Here is a 22,215-nt window from a genome sequence, read left to right on the forward strand (position 1 = left end):
ATTGGAGAACGTAAACAGTACAAAACAGTGAAGACAAGTTAAATTGAACCCGATTGATTATGCCAATATAGAAAGATACATTTTCTGGAAGTTTCTGGGGATCTCTCGACCAACCTAGTGTTGCCATGGAAACTGAAGTCATCACAGTGCATTACAAACATTTGCAAGAAACAAAAGAAAATACAGACCAAAGTAGCAGAACTGCTTGGGGAATGTTTGATATCATTTTATTGTTTCTTTTCATAGCAATGGAAAAATATAACCTTGTACAAACGTAGTCGATTCTCATTTTAACAGCTTGGTGAGTGACCCTTTTCCAACTAAGTGCAGCGAGAAACCAACAAATGGGAACTGAAACAAGCCCAATTCACTAGTTCATGTAGTTCAATAGATTTCTTTCTGAACTACATGCTGTAGGCAAGTGTGTGTTTGCTTGTTGTATTTTACCCTATGACGAGTAGTCTAAATTTGGCACTCGTTTTCTACTCCTTGCTCATCTTAACACTAAGAAGATGTCAAAGTGTTACATGTCAAATGTAGTTATTTTGGAAGTGTTCCCCTAGCCTTGATTGATCCTGGTGCACTCAACGCATAAATCCTCACCAATTCTTGTTAACAGGGCTGGCAAGAAAGGGTCTGTTTATCTAGAAGCCCACACTGAAGATGAAGAGAAACAACTGATGCCATTAAAATAAAAAAAAATGAAACGGTGAGCATTTGTCAGTGATTCTCTTGCAGGAAATAAACACCTTCTTGCCAATTCACTCAAGTGCTGCCAGTAAGTAATCTACCGAGCCCCCACTGCCCTCTCCCAAACAGCATCAGAAATATATCTTACTGAATTTGCATCAAGCTTTATTATTTATTTGAAATAACCGGGGGGGGAGGGGGGGGGGGTAGAGACAGTGAATCCCTTCCCTCACAGACACACACTTCATCATCCAGGCTGGTCAGCTAGCTCCACCCCTGCATCGCTGTGGGGGCTCCGTGCAGGGGCAGGCTGGGGGATATCAGAGAGGGCTAGAAGTAGGAGACGAGGGGGGTGGAGACCGCCTGCTCGTCCCCCTCGTTTCATCTTCCTTCAACTCCAGCAGTGATCCTTTAGGCGCATTTCTAACACCCCAAAAGTTTGTATTTTTAAGATTCCGGTTCAGTTCACGTTTGCGTAAAATTGACCAAGTCCACAACCATATAGTGCTTGAAGGAACCCCCAAAAAAAATGACAAGGGAAAAAGTAAGTCTTCCACAGATCGGTCAAAGAGCAAAATAGTCGCGTTCATTCGTATCATGTTTTGTTTGTATTTTCCCTCAAAAGAAACCACATTTTGGCAGTTTTATTTCTCTGCTCTGGTGATCCTGTTGTAGACTAATATTCGTTTTTTTCAGAAGAGTTCTAGAACTAGCCGGCTACAGCGATCCACGTTTTTGTGTGGAGTCCTTGTCAAGTCAGAATCAGTCCACAGGTGGCCGAAGAAGAAGAGGGTGGCGGGGGGGGGGGGCTAAGGAAGTGGTGGTGGGGGTTCAGGGGTGGGGCGCTGCTGGTCTGCCGGCAACTGCTGGAATTGTACTCAGAAGGTGGTGTGACGTCGATCCTCGCTCACTCTCGCTCTCACTCACACATTCTCAGACACTCATCTCAGCGCACGCTTCACTTCTGCTTTAACTCGGACACGACGCAAAAGACAGAAGAAATTCCAGTGGGGCGTTTTCATTGTTGTCCATCTTATCCCCAACCAGCATGAAATCTGTAGAGGGGAAAAGAGGAAGAAAAGCTTATTAGCTGAAGGAGCCAAAGTCCTGTGTTCATGTGCTCCATGCACAGAGTGATCCCTCAAATTAGGCTGCTCCAGTGAAATTCTGGTGACTTTATAGATATCAGAATTGGTCACCAAGTCACACGCTCTATAAATGCTCTTTCATGAAATCACTAATGGTTAGAATTTCACGCCATCGCCATAATGAAATAAAAAAAAAAATGGACAAGACTAGCACTTCCTGAATAAGTATCTCCCAATGCAACATTAACTTTCAAACTGTACACCGTTTTATTTTTTATCCCTAGCTATTCCCTTGCGGTTTTGTGACGCCCTAGAGGTGCTGTAGGGGTGACGTTCAGTCAGTAACTCACCAGGCCTGGCTCTTGAGCTTGCGCAGCTCCTTGGTGGCCCATGTGGCCAGCGTCTTGGTCTTGGTGGTCTTGGACCTCCGACCCTCCGTCAGCAGGTCGTTGATGAGGGGCCGCAGCTCCACCAGCTTCATCACGTCCTTCCCAAAGGCCGTGCACAGGTCTCTGAGGAGAGGAAAGAGGGAGAGTCGGACCACATGCAGTACATTTTACGTCACAGGGGAGGGAAAGGGTTAACTAAGCAAAATCAGAATTCATTATGAAGTGTCTTTCATGCCTTGAGATCACCTGCCCTCCTCCATGCATCTTAGCCCAAGCTGCCCCTAACATTTTTATGCTATGTCATCCCAAAAGCATCTTCAGTATTATTGTGATCCACAAAGCAAGCGTCACTACCACTGAGATGATCCTAGTTGCCTTACCCTATAAGTCCAGCGGCGTTTGCCACCACGCCGTCAGAGTGGTCCTCGTCTTCAGCGATGTGATGGATGAAGGACAGGATGAACTCCACTCTGGGCTGCACCAGCATCACGTCAGCTACAGGTAGGACAGAACGATGCAATGAAGACAATGTTCAGCGCAATCATGAGAATTAAGACAAGAGGTGACAGATGCCCAGTATTCACTCAAAGTTGCCATAATTCTGACGAAGAGGTGATTAAGGATGCGTGTTAGGAAGTGGCATTTGCCGATTTTCTGACTTCTCAGTGTGCCACAATGTGCAAGTGCTGGGTCCCGCAAAGTCCAGTGTAGACAATGGCAGCCCTGCTACCTCATGAACACTGGGTGAAAGAGACCCTATGTTACTCTGTGACCACCTAAAATCCCAGCTGCCACAGCTCAGAGCAGCGAGAGGAACAGGCGTCAGTGGAAGAACTCCTCAGTCTCTACTGTAAACACTAGTGCAGGAAAATCGTACATTTGGCATCTCAAGACACAATATCAATAACATAGTCGGCAAAACAGCAAAATACTAGAGCCACAAAATCTGTAGATTAGTTATGACAGTGGGAGGATGGCGGACTCACGGTGCACGTTCTCCTGGTCTCCCTTCAGGCCCTGGATGATGCCAGTGTAGGCCTCCAGGCAGCCTTCTCGCAGCTCGTTCAGATAGTCCACCATGTCATAGTCCGTCTGCCAGGGGGAAGGAACCAACACACACAGCAGGTTAGAGGGACGGAGGACACACAGCGTCGAGGAGGGCAACTGTCATTGTTATCTATTGACCACTATAATACTAATATCCCTAACAAACTCCGGAAGAGGCAAGCTTAACAAGGTTCAACACAAATGCTCAGGGAAGAAACTTGTGGGGTCCCGCAAAGTCCAGTGTAGACAATGGCAGCCCTGCTACCTCATGAACACTGGGTGAAAGAGACCCTATGTTACTCTGTGACCACCTAAAATCCCAGCTGCCACAGCTCAGAGCAGCGAGAGGAACAGGCGTCAGGGTCAAACGAAAAATGGGGATGCCAATGTGGTACAGTGCGTGTCCATCTGTTCTACCTTGTCGACTTGTGCCTGCGACGCCTGCTGCAGCGTGTCCAGGACGATCTCCAGGTACTTCTTGAACTCCCCTCCGATGGCCAGGGCAATGTCTCCAAATGCTGACAGGATCTGGGGCTTCACTGACCGGTGCACATTCTCATTCTGCAGGGGCGACACACACGCCTTTAGTCAGTACTGATGAAAAACTGCATGAGTATCTACAAGACTTAACCTAACCCATATGAACAAAGACAGCTGGAATCATAACCCCTTTCTTCCCGATAATTTTTTGTTGTTGTTGGTGTCTACGGTCAGCTTGACGCGAAGGCATTTACACGCTTCTACACAGTAACCGATCAACAAAACAGAGGCTGTAAATCTGCAATAAGACTCAAAATGTATGGTCCTGCACATTCCAGTATTGATAATGGTAGCCATGTCATTACCAACACAGATGGCAGAAAGTAAAGTACAACTCACCCCCAGGTTCTCCAGCAGGAGCTGCATGATCTCGTCGCAGTAAGGCAGGATGTTGGACATCAGGGCTCGGCACAGGTCACACACCAGGCCCACCGCGGCCAGACAGACCTGACAAGGGAGGGAGGGAGGGAGGGAGGGCGAGTAGTGTAGCTAGGTCAAATAATTGAGTGTTGACTCTCACAGCAAGCATTACTAGAAGATACTTAGCTACTAAATCAGTGCATTTCAAGTGTGGGGTCCCGCAAAGTCCAGTGTAGATAATGGCAGCCCTGCTACCTCATGAACACTGGGTGAAATAGACCCTGCTTTACTCTGTGACCACCTAAAATCCCAGCTGCCACAGCTCAGAGCAGCGAGAGGAACAGGTGTCAGTGGAAGGGAGAAATCTTGTTTTTTTACTTCACGAGATTAATATGATTATAATCCTTGAGAAATCACAGAACCCACTTGATATTCTGCATAATTCTTCAGTCCAATTCCCAGGAAGGGTTTAAAGGCATCCATGTATTTCTGAAAGTCAGCACCCAAAACTGAGGAAGAAACATAGAAGACATCACAGAACAACATTGAATATGGTTACATGCACACAATTATTGTGAATAGTCAAAATTAAATATGACAATTCGATTTAAATGTTTACATGCTTTGCAAAAACAACAATTTCCACTAATAATCCTGTTTATATGGACATATCTAAAATCAGTCTACCTGGTTGGCACTTTGATAAATACAGAAATTCTTCAATCAAAATGACCATTGCGACCATGTCATTTTTGGGAAGCCTATTTGATTGAGTTCAGACATATAAAGTTTGTATGTGAAAACTGTTTCTAAGATTCATACTTTCAGTTGGCCCAAACTCACTTCACTCGCGCATAAGATGGAGGCTTGAATTGCTGGTGCTAGCACATGCACCGATCGAATACGCCGCTGGAACACCGATTAAGCCGTTTATATACATCCTAATCTTTCGAAAGATACCTGGTTTTCAGAGCTGTTTTAATTGGCTTATGTTTACTTTGATTGTGACCTTACAGCAATTAAGATAAGCAGAGTAACATGTTTACATGACTAATGCCATACTCTGCCCATTGCCATAACACTGAATTTTTGGTGTGCATGTAAAAATGCTCAGTGAGGCATGTGACACTGGACATGCAACACACCATTTACATACTGTAAGAAGCGTGGAAATCAGTTTCACATTAACCAAGCGGCTGGAAACAGGTTTAATTGGATTTATCTGAGACATCAGGGTTTTGAGTACAAGATTTCTCATCACAGACCAGATACGAGGTTTAACCGCTTGGATTCACATAAACATAATTCATCCTACTAAAGTGGGTGGAGGGTGTGAGTAGAAAACCCTGTGTGTGACCTATCTAAAACATTTTTTATTTTATTTTAAAAACACTTTAAAAATGTACCCATCTACCACAGTGTGACCGTTTTAAATGGCTCACCTTCCACCAAGGTTGAGACGGCCATGAGTGCATCCTCCTGTACGCCCCCGGAGCCGGCGGTGTTCTGGAACATTCTGAGCAGGGAGGCCATCACCACGTCTGAGATCTGCAACGCGTCCTGGTGCTGCACCTTCCTCAGCACATTCTATAGAGAAGTGGGGAGGGAAAGGGTTAACCTAACATAGCACAGGCTAACTTGAACGTTGTTTAGCTACTGTAAGGAGAAGCGGGAAAGAGGAGAACTCCAACCCAGAAGTTGTTTCCTTGCTGGGTGGCCGTCTACGGTACCTTTCCTCATAAAGCCTTCTCCTTTCCTAGTACATTTTAGATCATGTCTGTGCAGATCTCAGATTCTTCCTATTAGTGTCGTCAGGGTATTCAGTACACGATCTCTCGTCACAGATCAGACAGGTACTAAAAATGTGTATCACTTTTTTTCCTAAGGCTTTAAAAATACTCAAGACAGCTAAATATATTCATGGAACCCCCTAGGTATTCTTCTTCTACCTCTAGTTTGGGGAGGTTGAAATAGTTTGAGGGTCAAACTGAATAAAGTCAGCTCGTCTCACCTGCAGGGTGGCACACAGTAGAGACTGGAGGTCGTTGAACTGAATTCTGTCCGATGTGCTCTGGATGTGAGACTGAGGACAGAGAGAGAGAGAGAGAGAGAGAGAGAGAGAGGAGAGAGAGAGAGAGAGAGAGAGAGAGAGAGAGAGAGAGAGAGAGAGCACATGAAATCAACAGTTCCTTCAATGGGAGTTTATTCAATACAGAAAAGACTCCAAGCAAAATGTCTAATAATTGAAAGTAGGTCTCAGATAAATCCTTAAGTAAACATCAGAGCTTTTCAGAGTAGTGAGTACATGATTTCTCATCACAGACCAAAAAGGTTACCCCCTTTTTTGCCCCAGCCCCCAATCCATCGCTCTCTCCCATCCCTCCTCTCTGTTGGGACCCACCTCCATCTGCAGGACCTGCTGCAGGCGCTCCATGATGACCAGGGTGGTCTTCTGCACGGCTGGGTAGCAGTCCTTGGCGCTGTTCTTCACAATCTCCATCAGGGCCTCGTAGGCCGCGCTGCGCAAGTTGTTCTGGTGACCGTCCGGCCTGATGAACAAAGAGGGAGAATATTGATTTATTTCACTTCAAATCATTACTATGCAGCAGGAAAACAAAATTACTTGCATTTTATATTATACAGAAAGGTGTGCAATTCTTAGCAAATAATTTGGTGCATTTAAATACATAAACCTGATCGATTTAGGACGACGAGACTGGATAAGAGACTCACAGCCTTCAAAAGGGTATGTAGAGCTAAGGGCTTCAAAGGATTTCCTGAGGAAGTGGATTTTAGCGCCATTCTACATCTCCAAATGCATTTTTGTCGTTGAAGGCCTCAGATATTGTGGTAGTGGTTATCCATCACATGCTCAGCGTGGTGCATGATTTCTCATCACATACCAGAGTTAGTCTCCAGCTAACTCTAGAAATCCTCCAGACAAAATGTCTAGTTTGACTAGCAAAGTTGAGGTTTCTAAACCTCTACAGTCCTGACAATAGAAGGTGACGTTCCATCCCCCTGTCCTGCTTACCAGTCTACCGTTTCTGGACAGTCCTGCCTACCTGTCTGTAGTTTCTAGGAGTTTCTGGACGATGAGTTCGAAGGAGGAGGAGAGGCAGTACGTGGCAGGCTCCTCCTGGTCCTCCGCTGCATCTGTGGCTTCGTACGCGGCTTCCGCCAGGCTGGAGAAGGCCTGAGGGAGGGAAAGGGATGGGGGGGGAGAAGTTATGAGGGGATTCATATGAAAACCATGAATCATTATTTTTGGTCCTAAAAAAAACTAAATGTCTTTAACAGGTCTCAGATACTGTGGTTAGGGGTTATCCACCACATATTCAGCATGGTGCATGATCTCCCGTCACAGACCTGACAGTTCTCTCAACTACAGATACTTTGATGCAACATATTTCACTCGAGTGTGGTGGACAGATCTAAGGCATCAATTGTAAATGAGCAAGTGGCTTTGTACTGTGCAGTATATCGTTGATGCTTGTGGTGATGAAATTCTTATCTGTGGGATTAACAAAGTACTACTGTTGCATGTGTGGTGGAGGCCCACAATGGCAATAAGCTGTTCAACGTTTGCCGTTCTCCTCAATTTTAAATGCATTGTATCCACGTGTTGTCGAATTGCGTTTTAAAAAATGGTAAAATGAATCAAATCAAAAAGCGGCTCTAGCTTGTGTCTCACCCAGCAGACGTTGGATGCGACGCGTGGCTCGGCCCCCAGGCCCTCGATGAGGCACTGCAGCAGAGGGGCCAGGTACACCTCGTTGATGGCCGCCTCCGGCAGCAGCTCACAGATCCTGCCCACCGTCCAGGCAGTGGTGTCCCTCACCACAACACTGGGGTCCTTCATCAGCTCAATCAGCGTGGGCATTGCCTGGGAGGGGAAAAACAACAGCAGACTGGTCATTAACCCCGGTAGTGTCAATGAGCGGGGGGGGACACACACACACACACACACACACACACGAAGTCTCCTCATTTAAGAGCGTTGAGATTCTATGAAAAGCGCTATAGAAATGTAATAAATGATCATTTATTCATTATTAAGTACTGTTAACCAGGGTTCAAGAGTAAACAGACCGGCATGGATGGCGGCGAAAGGAAGGTACTGTTAATATAACAAGCAGTATTCAGGTGTAGCGAGTGAGGCATGGGCTGGAAGTAGAGGCAGGGCAGTGGACAAGATTTTACAACAGTAGCGTCTCAAATATGACAAACAGGGAAAGGGGCCACCAGGGATTGTCACAGAGCCTCTACAGAGTAGGGCTGGGAATTGCCAGGGACCTCACGATATGTTATGTACTACGATTCTAAATGTATTGCGATTTGTTAGTGATTTTATTGTGATTCGATGTTCCAAACACATTGTTGAACATATGTCTGCTGCAGATGGACAAGAGAGCCACGAGAAAATGAGTTTCAGTCATGGAAATAAAAGTGATGACAACAAATTGGCTTCCTACATAAAAAGATGAACAAGCTATGAAGGAAAAACACAGGAGTTTTGGTGCAGGAACTGCCAACTAGCGCAAAAAAATATTGCAATATCGTCAAAACGATACGAGTTATCAAAAACAACATTCCGATGTGTAACTGTCAATTCCCCCCCATAACTACTACAGAGTATGTCCAAATCCAGCTTTACTGAACTTGTCTGTGCAGGTAAATCCTATTTAAACATCAGGGTTGTGAAGGGTCTTGAGTACAATCTTTTTCATCACTGACCAGATACAAGGTTCTATCCTGCCTTATTAGATTCACGTTTTACAGCGGAAACAAGATTTGATATAACGTCAGGTAGTCCCGTGTCAGTTCTTTTGAATTTGGTGCCTAGTGAATGACAGGTTCTCTCTCTGATTATGGACACTTACACAAGCTTATCACTAGCTCACTCTGAGACAAGCACCCACTTCAGTTCACAGTTCAGTGGGGGGGGGGGGTTAAGGATTGGGCCATAGTCTGTATCCAAAATGGCACCCTATTCCCTACATAACGCATTACTTGTGTCCCGGTAGAAAGCAGTGCGCCAAATAGGGAGCCATTTGAGACGCAGCCACGAAAGAACATGGTGGTTCAGCTGATACCGCCTCCTCAACAGCCTCTCCAGTCCACCCTGCTTGTGAATGAACAAGTCTGTAAATACCCAATCACCCTGGCAACAAATTAGGGTAGATTGTGGTTCATCTAAAGATTAACTGAAACGTGCACATAAACTCCCTTATGGTTAATAATGAAGCTAAGAACACACAGAAAAGACAATGCATTATCCAATGGGCGTGCAACACAAGGAAACTGAGAAATGCTTGCAGCCTAGAGATAATGACCTTTACAACAGATACATTACTTGGCCACAAGCAATTCTCTTCCTTGCTCGACACACCCGTCAGACGGTGGATTGTTAGTATGCATGTTAGTCTATGCTGCTGTTAAACTCCACCGAAACTTCCCCTTGGGAAAATCGGTAGTATCATTAAGTAGGTATCATTATACAGCAGGTAGCTGGTGTGGTGGCCTGCATGACAAGGGATTTGAGCTGGTTGGGCCATGCCTTAGCGATGAGCAGTTCGCGAACGATTCGTTCTTTTTAAACAACTCTTTTTACTGACTCGAGACGCATGATTTGTTTTGCCTGAGTGACTGGTTCACTTTAGTCTTTCGTTTTGACCCGCTTGTACTGGCCGCAGTGAGTCCTACCTACAGCAGGATCAATACACGCTTCTCCGGCTCAGCGGATCCAGAGACGTGCTCCGACCACCAACCATCGGTCATACGCGCACAGGGAAATGGATCATAAGCGTCGAGAAGAAAAATACATGTTTACAACTGATAATTGATCGCATGGTGCAAGAATGACTGCAATGAATTGATTATTGAATGTCATTGACGACACTTGTTTTTCTTCTTTTGAACCAGAGCCTCTGCTCAACAAACTCAAACTCCAGAACTATTCTTTCTGGGGGGCTGCAGTTTGAACATTGTGCTCGTCAACCTAACGGGAGACATTTAAGGATTGCATTCCACCAAGAGTCGTTCATAATCTCGTCCGGTTGGAGCCACAACCATACCTCGTTTCAAATAAATAAAGAAATAATCTTATTTGTGTGCCTAGCGATCAACAAACGTACATTGTTAAAAATCACAGTTTCACATGTCTCAATCACAAATGACAGCTCCAGATGTGAACAAGAGGCTTGTGGAATCAGGACTTTAGTTTTCAGTTCATCGTTCACCGGTTGGGGGGGGGGGGGGGGGGGGGGGTCCTGCGTGCTCTGGGCATTACTGACTCAAATGAACAAAAGGAGTCGAACGAGTCGACAAGATCCCGAGTCAGTCAAAAGAGCCCAACATCCCATCCCTACTATGCCAAGAATTTCCTAACAGATGGTCAAGACTCCTCTTCTATCTGATATGTTAGCTGCTGGTTGAGATCATAATATGGTGGTGATCCGTTTATGGCCTGTCTTCATGTCTAATAAAAAGCATGACCTGGCGCACACCCAGAGAAAATTATTTTGTGTAGAGGTGCTGACTAATGACGAATAAACTAAGATATTAAAATAGTCGCACACTATATATATATATATAAATAAATAAAACACCCAGTCATTTATTGGGTAAACCAACATTTTGGCATCACTGTGCCTTCTTCAGGGTAATGTCTTGAATGCTTGAACCAGGTTATGTAGACAAAGACTGCAATTAGTGCAACCAATGGCAATAGTGAGGGGTGTGATTATTAGCGAAACCGTTACAAGAATAGCTTATAGCACGTTGAATATGTCTTCATGTCTAGATTTGGTGAAGTTAGTCACCTGAATGACGAGGGGTTTGAGCTGGTTGAGCTCGGGCCCCTCCAGGATGGAGCCGAAGGCCATGACGGAGGCGTCGCGGTAGCGCCAGTCGGGGTGCTTGATGTGCTCCTTGATGAAGGGCAGCACGTGAGGCACCACGTCGTCCTCGCAGCACGTGGCCAGCAGCATCAGGCACACGCCCGCCGCCTTGCACGGGTTCCAGTCGTCATCGTCGTCGTTCTCGTCCTGAGGAGGAAGCGAGAGGGGTGAATGAGAGGAGACACATTTACATGAAACGTTATGACATTGAGAAAAGGAGGGATAAAACCAATGTCTATTGACAGAGGAACATAGAAGGAGGGGAAGAGGGAAGGAGGAGTATGAAAGGAATCTATACTGGACTTGCACATAGGAGAGGTGAGAGGAAAGACATTTACATAAAAAGGTATGCCGGGAGAGATGACCCGATTGTGTAGAGGGGAAGGAGACCCAAAGGAAAAGGCATACATTTACATGAACAGGTACCTATAGCATATCAACATGGACATTCTGCACAAAAGGACACACAAAAGAACAGATATCAACACAAAGGACAGACCAAATGGGACACACAAATTCAGCTAGACAAGTACAGAGTGTCTCATTAAAGCCCCTAATAGATAGACTGGGGTGGCACGTACAGAAATCTTCACACCTCCCTGCTAGACTTCACTTGGTACACTTGTACTTATTATAGAATGGGTGGGAGCAGTAGAACAGAGTCTTCCTGGGGGACTATCAACTATTTTGTATCTGTGGTATTAGACACAAAATGGTGGCGCCTGGATGGGTGAGGAGCCCCCCCCCCCGCTTTAATACGGGCTCCCAAGTGGCGCAGTGGTCTAAGGCACTGCATCTCAGTGCTAGACGCGTCACTACAGACACCTTGGTTCAAATCCAGGCTGTATCACAACCGGCCACGATTGGGAGTCCAATAGGGCAGCGCACAATTGGCCCAGCGTCATCCGGCTTTGGCCAGTGTAGGCCGTCATTGTAAATAGGAATTTGTTCTCAACTGACTTGCCTAGTTAAATAAAGGTTAAATTAAAAATACACGTCTGCAGGTCTCATATTGTGGTAGGGGTTATCCATCACATGTTCAGCGTGGTGCATGAATTCTCATCACAGACCAGACAGGTCTTCCTAGGAGGCAGAATCTTAATTTAATCTCAAGATTAAGGATTCTGCCAGCTAAAGGCATTAGTGTTGTACAGAGATTTTAATAACAGCAAATGATACACCCATATCCTTATCAATCAGTTACTGTCTCACTCTACGGGATCATTCTAGGTTATAAAGGTGTTATGGATGGACGTTTTAGTGACTCTGGCTGACATTAAATCATGTAGAGTCACCACCGCTGCCCTGCTCTCCAAGGACAAACTGGGTGGGGATGCCTTCACTTCCACTGGCTGGCTTACCCTGTCCGGGTAAAGTTTCAACACCCTGTGGCTGGCATTTTTCACATGCTTCACATTAATCCAAATCTGTTTGGTTGATTTCTCCCTCCGCCAACCTCATTAGCATTGTTTCACTTAGAATTGTGTGTGGACCGTGTTAGCTAGGCTGGGCTGTGAACTGAAAGGAATCTTGCCTTGTGTTAAACACTAAAAACTGCAGACTGAAATGTTGTGTGGTGTGTACAGACGCTTCACTTGAATTGTGTCTCAAATCTGTGCCCTAATGTGTAACGAAGAGGATAACGAGGTGTAAAATGACTGGCGCGGGCGCGTCTCCTGGGTACCTGCTTGGTGAGTGTCTGGGTGAGGATGGGCACCAGGTATTGCAAGGCTCCTTTGGCATAGAACTTGCTGGTGTGCTCCGGGGGCCGGCCCTGCTCCGATGCCTGGGGAGAGAGAGAGAGAGATGTACCAAACTTAAGAGGAATATTTGCCTTTTTGTTGTTGTGCAACTCTCCATTGTATGCATTTTGCGTCTAAAATAAACTCCCTCAAGGTAAGGGTGTCAGCTTAATGGCTGACTAATGGTGTGATAACAAAATAACAAGGTAGGTCAAGGTCTCAGATAGTGGTAGGGGTTATCCATCAGGCGTTCAGCGTGGTGCATGATTTCTCATCACAGACCAGACAGGTGAGCTAGATCGTCACTCGACCCTTTCTGGTGTTATAATACATAAAACATGTGTACATTTACATTCGTGGGCTGCAGTGTTGCCTTGTGTTTAGTTAATCGAGTTAAAACACGTTTGAAAGTGTGTGTGGGGTGGGGGGGGCTCACCTCAGTCGCTTCAATGGCCAAATCCATCTCCTCGTCGCACACGTTCGACCAGAACTCGATTCCTTGTAAGGCAACTTCATCAATGTCACTTTTCATGGCTTCTATTGTGATCTGTTCGGGGGAGGGAGAGGACAGAGACCAAAGGGAGAGGGGGGGGGGGGGGGGGGTGTCAGGATGTTCATTTTAAAGGAGCGTCCTTGATACAGACTACTGGCCTTGGTGTCCATGCAGGTCTCAGATATTGTCGTAGGAGTTACACATCAGGCTTTACAGCGTGGTGCATTATTTCTCGAGACAGACCAGACAAGTGGTCAACAAGCGACGCTACAATATCAGTAACTGATAAAGTCCAAGACCTTGTTTGGAGTTCTGCCTTAAGTTCTTCCGAAAGAAATAGAAGCACATCTAAAGACCACAGAGAAAGACCAAGTTGCTGCATGGGGTTGCTTACCGCAAACAGTGCTGGGCCCATGTACGTTTCCATGTACTGATAATACAAAGACATTATCTTCACCAAGTTCTGTAAGGCAGCCACTCGTACCTGTGGGAGACAGACATTGCATTTCACCAACATTGGTTAAGAATATGATTATTGGCTGAAAGCATGGAATAAATGTGCCAAAAAAGGTTTTAAATAGAAAAGAGAAACTCACGATACTCACTCTGGTGTCTGGGCACTGTGTGGCCTCACAGACGACTTGCATTATAAAGTGTCTCTCCGTCTGGAAAACACAGACCCATTCACTGTTATGACAGGCCCATAGACAAAGCATTCAAAACCCAACCTTGTGTGCAGGTCTCAGATATTGTGGTAGGGGTTGTCCATCACACGTTCAGCGTGGTGCATGGTTTCTCATCACAGACCAGATACTTAAGTCTATAAACAAGCTCAGATTTGTCCACTTCATCTTTCCATTTTTGGGGTCACATCATGCAGCAAAGGAGGAACTTAAACACTAATATAGTGGGACACAGGCAGGGCGGGGCAGGAGACACAAACATACCTCTTTGTCGAAGTTGGCTTTGGTGAACTCCAGTGAGTTGAGCAGCGCGTTGGTGGCAGCCAGCTTGACGTTGTTGCTGGGCTCCTCCTTCCTCATGCCCTGGATGATGGCTGTCAGGATCTGGTTGGCGTTGTCCTGCAGCTGCTCAGGGTCCTACAGCACAGGGGAGGAGAGAAGACAGTTGTTCATGGAAGTTAAGTCTGCTCTGCAGCGAAACATGCACTGAAAAACAAAGAAACCAATTTAGTCTAGGTTCGATTTTGGAACCTTGTCTTTGTGCAATTGAGGACACAACATCACAAGTTTCATATTACAGTAGATAGAGGTTATAACCACTGTATCCTCATGTGCGCAAGTGTGTGTGCCAGGGGCACTCACTATGTCCTGGCAGATGTATCCAATGGCCTCCAGGGTGGACTCCTTCATGTGCTCAGTGCTGCTGGGGTCCGTCACGTTGGCCACCAGCTGGGGAATGAGCTCGGGCCACTGGGTGACGGGGATCTCTGCGCAGGCGATGCCAGCCACGCACTGGGAGGCCGAGCTGGGCCGGTACGTCTCCGTGCCCAGGGTCTGCAGAACCTGGAGGGGAGTGAAAGGAGGGGGGGGGGGTTAGAGGTGAATCAACTGGTGCATTTGGCTGGGTGAAGCCAAGTGAGACAGAGGACATTGGTTCTTATAGGAGCCAAGGGCTTAAGTCAAATAAGTCATTTGGCGGGGTAGGTTTCTTCAGTTAAATTATCTTTTGGGGGGGGGGGGGGGGGGGGGTCAAAGAGTAATCAACTTTAGCACCGGGGTCCTCTTTTCCCCCAGGGGATATTTGAATGAAATGATTGTCACTGTGTAACCCACACTGTCACTTAACAAAGCCATAAGAGGCTTTAATACACTTCAATCCCAAAAAAGAGGGAGGGGATGGGTGGGGGGCCAGGAGACCACATAAAAGCCAAAGTATAAAAAGGAAAGTATAAATAAATCTGAACTAAGAGGTAGAAGAGGAGTTTCTCCTTACAAAGTTCTTGATCTCCCTCCGGGCGTTGGCGTCGATGGCAAGCCATCTCTGCTGGTAGCGTGTCTTCACGTCCGGGTCTTTGGAGGTGAGTGAGTTCTTCACCTGCAGCCCTGCGGCCACGCGAGCCACCTGGGTGTTGCCAGGGTTGGCGAGCACCTTGGAGAGCTCCACCAGGAACGTGGGCTGGAGAAAGGGAGAGTGGGTGGGGAGAGTTTTTAAAATGTATTTTTACAAAATCAGGCCATAAGATGGTAGTGGTTTAGTAAAACACAGGTAAGAAAAGAAAAAATTGTCATCACCACAGTCCTAGGCATGAGTAAGATTTCACTGCAGTGATTCTGAACAGTGTTCAACAGTTACAGTCAGCAACTGAAGGATGTAGGAGGCTAGTAATCAATCAAAAGACATGACGGAGCAGGTTTGTATGCAACAGCAAAACAATTGACACTAAATTCCATTCATGCTGCAGTCAGTGAGTGGCAGCAGCGGGCTCCACAAATCTCTTTTGATCCATGTGTGGTGGTTTTAAATCAGATCTGTAATGCGTTTGTTTGTGTAACCAAAACAACAAACTGCTAAATTCATTCAGGTCCTGGTAAGTTGTTTAGGTCTCTGTTTTACATACACAGTGCATTTGGAAAGTATTCAGACCACTTGACATTTTCTTACATTACAGCCTTATACTAAAATGGATTAAAAAGATATCTTTAGCAATACCCCATAATGACAAACTGAAAACAGGTTTAGACATTTTTGCAAATGTAAAAATAAACAGAAATACCTTATGTACATAAGTATTCAGACCCTTTGCTACAAGACTCGAAATTGAGCTCAGGTGCATCCTGTTTCCATTGATCATCCTTGAGATGTTTCTACAACTTGATTGGAGACCACCTGTGGTAAATTCTTTTGATTGGACATGATTTGGAAAGGCACACACCTGTCTATATAAGGTCCCACAGTTGACAGTGCATTTCAGTACAAAAACCAAGCCATGAGGTCAAAGGAATAGTCCATAGAGCTCAGACAGGATTGTGTCGAGGAACAGATCTGGGGAAATGTACCAAAAAATGTCGGCAGCATTGACGGTCCCCAAGAACACAATAGCCTCCATCAATCGTAAAACGGAAGAAGTTTGGAACCACCAAGACTCTTCCTAGAGCTGGCCGCCCGGCTACACTGAGCAATCGCGGGAGAAGGGCCTTGGTCAGGGAGGTGACGAAGAACCCGATGGTCACCTGATGAGCTCTAGAGTTCCTCTGTGTAGATGGGAGAACCTTCCAGAAGGACAATCATCTCTGCAGCACTCCACCAATCAGGCCTTTATGGTAGTGACCAGACGGAAGCCACTCCTCAGTCAAATGCACATGACAGCCTGCTTGGAGTTTGCCAAAAGGCACCCAAAGGACTTTAAGACCATGAGAAACAAGATTCTCTAGTCTGATGAAACCAAGATTCAACTCTTTGGCCTGAATGCCAAGCCTCACATCTGGAAGAAACCGGGCAACATCCCTACAGTGAAGCACGTTGGTGGCAGCATCATGCTGTGGGGATGTTTTGCAGCAGCAGGGACTGGGAGACTAGTCAGGATCGAGGGAAAGATGAACGGAGTAAAGTACAGTGAGATCCTTGATGAAAACCTGCTCCAGAGCACTCAGGAGCTCAAACTGGGGCTAAGGTTCACCTTTCAACAGGACAACTACCATAGGCAGTTTCTGAATGTCCTTGAGTGGCCCAGACAGAGCCCAGACTTGAACCTGATCGAACATCTCTGGAGAGACCTGGAAATAGCTGTGCAGCAACGCTCCCCATCCAACCTGACAGAGCTTGAGAGGATCTGCAGAGAAGAATGGGAGAAACTCCCCAAATACAGGTGCGCCAAGCTTGTCGCGTCATACCCAAGAAGACTTGAAGCTGTAATCGCTGCTAAAGGTGCTTTAACAAAGTACCGAGTAAAGGGTCTGAATACTTACATATGTGATTTCATTTTTTTTTTTTTATATAAATTAACAAAAATATCTAGAAATGTGTTTTGCTTTGTCATTATGGAGTATTGTATGTAAATTGCTGAGCGAGAAAAACAAAGCTATAACAATGTGAAAGAGTTCATATGTGACACCTATTCCAGATCATCCCATTAGTGGGGCCTATGAGGCATCAAGTGTCTAGCTTGGTGTCACTATCTAGGCTTTCTGGAGATTAAAAATGTATGTCCAAATACTTAGAGTAGGAGAAGAAATCTCTATGTCCCTTTAGCTGATGGATTAAAAGACATGGGGTTTAATCATAATGCGGTCTTTAATGATAATGAAGGACAGGAGGGCACCACAAAAGAAGGCCATTTAGCAACACATGTACCATGACATCTTCTGACTACTGATTTGGGTCAAACTCCCTTAATAGTTTTTGATCTGCCTAGCCAATTATGTGACTGATCATTAACAGAGCTGCACAGTCCAGGAAACAAAGCCATGGTGCCTTGCAGTTAAGAGTGTTGGGCCAGTAACCAAAAGTTCGCTGGTTCGATTCCCTGAGGCAACTAGGTAATAAAAAAATAAACATCTACCAATGTGCCATTTGAGCAAGGCACGTAACCCTAACTGCTCCTGTATGTCTGCTAAATGACTAAAATGTAAAATATCTATATATTTATATTATTTTGACTTGAAAAAAGCTACATAGGGAAGTGTGGCCAAATAAAACAAGAGATTACACAATCCAAGTTTAGCTTTTGCCTACCCTGCAGAATATATAACTTGTATATATTGCACAATAGATGCACAATAGTCTAGCAAGAGAAAGGTTAAGTGGCAGATGTACACCTTGCATGAACTAGCTTTTTTTTTTTCACTGACCAAAATAGTTATCATAGCATACACACAAGCAGACTCATATTTCAAAGCTAAATAGCTATGCAAAAATGTAGTTCAATGACAGATGCCTTGATCACGCCTTACTTCCTCTTCTCTAGCCAGCTAGCTACACCCTCTTTCGCTTTCTACTCCAAAAATGCAATGGACATCTGTCAGGGGGAGGAGTGCTCTTGCTCACTAGTAAAAGCCTATCAGGCAGCTTTCCGGTTAACTATTAGTTACATGAATAGCATACTGAATCAAATGCAGCTATAAGATTACAACATGTTAGCCACATGTGTCCATATCAAAACAGGGTAATCCGCCCTGCTATCATCAGTGTACTCGTTTTTCGATGCCGGGGTTATACTGCTCAAGTGAAATTAATCCGAATGAATACACAAAAATAAATCACTGAAAACGTGAATTTGGCGAAATGTTGTTAGTGCCAAGTGATCATGCCAAGGCACTGGATTCCAACAATGGTGTAGCTGGTGTGCTAGCTAGCTAACGTGGGTTAATGCTAGGTCTCCATTCATTCGCGAAAGCTGAGGTGTGTGACGCTGCTGCCATAATGTTGAGATGGAGGAAGAAGGGCCCAGTTGAAAACGCCGGCAATTCAATTCAATGCGCTCATGCCCTGTGTTTCTGGCGCCAGACCTGAATGTGACCGGAATATATTATCCGTCTGACTGATAAAATGTGTAGTTATACAAACCAAATTCTCAATTGCCGCCTGCTCCAGAAACTTCTGTGCCGCCTCCAGTTCATTTCGATCTGAGGGGGCGAGGGAGAAAATGTGAGCGTTATACTATGCGAATAGCTAATGCACTTGCTAGTTAGCTACAATATGAAGCAGCAAAGTTCTGTTAGCATGCATCTGCAATTCCTACATTGCCTAGCTAGCTAGAACGATTAGCTAGCTAGGCTACCACGATTACCTAGCTAACATTAGCTAGTATGTACAGTGCGCACCAGTGATCACATTCACTGCTGCTGCGATAATTGGGAAATCTACTTGGGAAATTGTGGGTGTACATTTCCTGATGCGAGATTAGTTCGTTAACTAGCTAAATTAAATAGCCAATTTATCAAGCCTTACTAGTTAGATAGGTGACCCATGTCATACAACACGCTGGCTACCGGGGATGCTATGCTCACTAGCGGATAGCTACTAGAGGCCAACGATTAAGTTAGCCATCGAGCTAACCAACTCGTATCAAACTATTAAGCTAACGTAGTTCGCTCTAGATGTTACATCACCACGGGCAATGCACAACTGTTTACTTCACTAGCTAGTGTATACGGCCTAATAAGGTTTACATGATCGAGTCCAGGACCTTTCTATTTTTTTTCTCACATCGGCACATCATGCACATGCTAGTTACAGTACTTGGATAGTAATCTTTAAAGTTAGCGGGCGTGCAAGGCAGGGCCGATTTAGTTGCACATGAATGGCTAGTTAGCCAAGTTAATTGATAGGTAACTATACGTATCAAACCAGTAAAAATATCACATCAAAATGACCAACTATGTGGGTGACAACTTTCTCAACGGATAATACATTTTGACAACTGGCAGCTTTGTCAACGCCGCCCAGATTGAACTATTAACAGTGCTAAAAGTTAGCATGTTAGCGAATTCACCACAGAAGCCGCATCCGCAGAGTGAGTAGGCCGTAACATTAGCAGCCTAGTTAGCCGACTGCTAGGCATTTCCCTCCTCCCTTTTTCTGATTTAACTTTCACCCGTTATCGTTATCAAATACAGATATGTCAAGTTGCTGGGCCTAAACTCTTCACATAGCAAATGTTAAAGATAAGTATATGGAGCTGTATAATCACCTGGAGAGACAGTTTTTTCGAGGATTGTTATCAGCTCCATTCTGTCCCAACCACTCTACACAGAAGTCGCTTGCTAGTTAGATTGCCGCGCACAACTCAACCCCGGATTATATTTCTTCAGTGTTCAACCAAAGTAACAAGACCGTGGATAAATCAATGAAAGCCGGTGAGAAAAACATACACGCCCAGTATCCCCCAGCCGATTAGTTTACTCTGGATATGCGCTAATTCCAAACGCGGAACCTGAAAAAAAATGGTTTAAGCAGCAATGCCGCTTGTTCATTCTGTGTTGTCGGGAGGGAAAGGGCCTTGCTCGACTCCCGCGGAAGGATATCACGCGCCGCTTCTATGAAAAAAGAAAAGAAGAAAAAAAAAAACTCCTCCCTATCTTCCGCGCGAGCGCGTTTTCATGTGCGCACACCTTTTCTGGACCTAAAACATATTCATTTTTAATCAAAACTTGACGATTGTTCAAATAGGTAAAGTATTAGCCAACTGTTGTATAATTGTTGTCTAAGTTGTAACTTTGATGTCCTGTATTTAATCAACCATAAAATGATCTGACTTCTCAATAAATTCAAAACCAAATGTGGACTGGACAAAATGGCTAGCTAGCCTAATGTAATGACATTTAACCGTCATTTCAGTTGGTACAACTCATGTATGTATCTCAGTAATCCCCCTATACTTTTATGTACTGCCGATAACTTTTAATTTCCAATGAACGTGATGGAAATAAGCCATGGAAGAGTGTAATAATAATAATAATAATAATTGTTCAAAGTTCAAATAAATCGTCCATTAGCCTGCCATCCAGGGCACTTTTGATTTGGTCAGTGATAGTCTTGGTTGATTTGTCACAGCTGCCCTGTGACAGTCGGTTTGTGCACCTGTACACTAACTGATAGCAGCTACATTTTATGGAACGCCGATTGGGTCTTTGCGTGTCAAAAAAAGATGCACGTCAAATAACACTATTTTACGCATTAAATACGCTTTTAATTTGACACGTCAAATAACAGTTGTATTATAGAATGTTGTGTGTTCTGAATTTACACGTGCAAGCCAAGCGCCACCACTACTACTATCAGTAGCACTGTCAAAGCTGTACAAAAAAAGTCAGCAAACAACTGCCACTAACGATGTGTTTACAATACCGCTTTGGCAATAAAGCATTATTTGTTCGACCGCAACTTCTGGGGTAGCTAGCCAGCTTTAGCTTGGTACCTAGCTAGCACCAATACAACCAGCCTGAAAACAATGACCAGTAGAAACTGCTGTCATTTTCATTATTCTTAGTAATGATTTAGGAATCCTTGTAAGTATTATCTAGGTAGCCACTTGTTGTTCGCCTATTAAAATTCAACTTCAGTTCATGAAAATAAATAGCTAGCCAGCTACTTAACCCTGTTGCCCAAAGCTAACGTTATAAGCAGCCAGCTAGCTTAATCTGTCTAGTGATGCTCGACCGGACCGGGTTGTGTTGTGAAGCTAGCCACAATAAGGATTAGGCACAATAGTGGAATGTGCGGTTTGTCTTAAAAATAAAAGTACCTATTTGAAAGTGATGCAGAAGGTTACAATTGGTGGAATCATGCCATATTTAGTCTAGATAATGTTAAACAAGGTTGGAATGTGAAGCAATGAAATGGGGTATCATTCATATTACACAGTACAGCTTTACCCAAGGATTGGGGATCAATTAAATGGGGTATCAGTCTACTCAATACCCAATATATTTTTTCCCCAACGTCCTCCTCCGAGTTATCAAACTCCTAAACATCCACACATTTTTCCTCGGGAATAGTGTTCAAAACACATGGGTTGACAATACATGTGGCTCAATTCACAGTTATTTCAGAGTCCTGCAATAAGAGATACTACGCTAATGTTCTCTGGGTGTCGCACTGAGCTAAAGGGTAGAGCTGAAAGCGGAACTCTAACCCGGAAGCTTATAAGAAATCCCACTATGCCCTCCGACAAACCATCAAACAGGCAAAGCGTCAATACAGGACTAAGATCGAATCGTACTACACCGGCTCCAACACTCCAACACATACCACACCAACAGATCCACAGATGATGCAATCTCTATTGCACTCCACACTGCCCTTTCACACCTGGACAAAAGGAACACCCATGTGAGAATGCTATTCATTGACTACAGCTCAGTATTCAACACCATAGTGCCCTCAAAGCTCATCACTAAGCTAAGAACCTTGGGACTAAACACATCCCTCTGCAACTGGATCCTGGACTTCCTGATGGGCCGCCCCCAGGTGGTAAGGGTAGGTAACACATCCGCCACACTG

General features: G+C 44.9%; 1 protein-coding gene and 3 non-coding genes across 5 annotated transcripts; all 4 read right to left on the reverse strand.

Annotated features, from left to right (window-relative positions):
- Positions 1–210: 210 nt before the first annotated feature.
- On the reverse strand, positions 211–20,239 carry kpnb1 (karyopherin (importin) beta 1). Of its 2 annotated transcripts, none has more exons than XM_014204519.3 (22): positions 19,904–20,239; positions 18,778–18,836; positions 15,208–15,390; positions 14,577–14,777; positions 14,199–14,351; positions 13,857–13,916; positions 13,646–13,735; positions 13,195–13,305; positions 12,701–12,802; positions 10,939–11,163; positions 7,809–8,000; positions 7,180–7,310; positions 6,516–6,663; positions 6,126–6,197; positions 5,557–5,701; positions 4,541–4,623; positions 4,094–4,201; positions 3,632–3,775; positions 3,154–3,259; positions 2,548–2,662; positions 2,129–2,290; positions 211–1,745 (listed from the first exon to the last, which is right to left on the reverse strand). In XM_014204519.3, coding segments are annotated over exons 1-22 (2,631 nt in total). In that variant the 5' UTR covers positions 19,944–20,239; the 3' UTR covers positions 211–1,744. The 2 variants fall into 2 exon arrangements, with proteins under 2 accessions (XP_014059994.1, XP_014059993.1); XM_014204518.3 differs by having other exon boundaries at positions 13,848–13,916.
- On the reverse strand, positions 2,849–2,992 carry LOC123743629 (small nucleolar RNA SNORA79). The gene has a single exon (XR_006770485.1). It is a non-coding gene; the product is annotated as a small nucleolar RNA SNORA79 (small nucleolar RNA).
- Positions 3,431–3,574, reverse strand: LOC123743630 (small nucleolar RNA SNORA79). The gene has a single exon (XR_006770486.1). It is a non-coding gene; the product is annotated as a small nucleolar RNA SNORA79 (small nucleolar RNA).
- On the reverse strand, positions 4,321–4,464 carry LOC123743631 (small nucleolar RNA SNORA79). The gene has a single exon (XR_006770487.1). It is a non-coding gene; the product is annotated as a small nucleolar RNA SNORA79 (small nucleolar RNA).
- Positions 20,240–22,215: the final 1,976 nt, after the last annotated feature.

The sequence above is a fragment of the Salmo salar genome, chromosome 06 (genome assembly GCF_965601325.2).
Source record: "Salmo salar chromosome 06, fSalSal1, whole genome shotgun sequence".
NCBI classification, from domain to species: Eukaryota; Metazoa; Chordata; class Actinopteri; order Salmoniformes; family Salmonidae; genus Salmo; species Salmo salar.

What these genes read in the sequence shown, in the direction of transcription:
- kpnb1 (XM_014204518.3), bottom strand. Translation starts at nt 19,943, where the DNA reads ATGGAGCTGATAACAATCCTCGAAAAAACTGTCTCTCCAG. An exon ending in GATACATCTGCCAGGACATA is followed by an intron (nt 14,352 to 14,576) that starts GTGAGTGCCCCT and finishes CCTGTGCTGTAG; the next exon opens with GACCCTGAGCAGCTGCAGGA. An exon ending in AGCAGGTCCTGCAGATGGAG is followed by an intron (nt 6,198 to 6,515) that starts GTGGGTCCCAAC and finishes CTCTGTCCTCAG; the next exon opens with TCTCACATCCAGAGCACATC.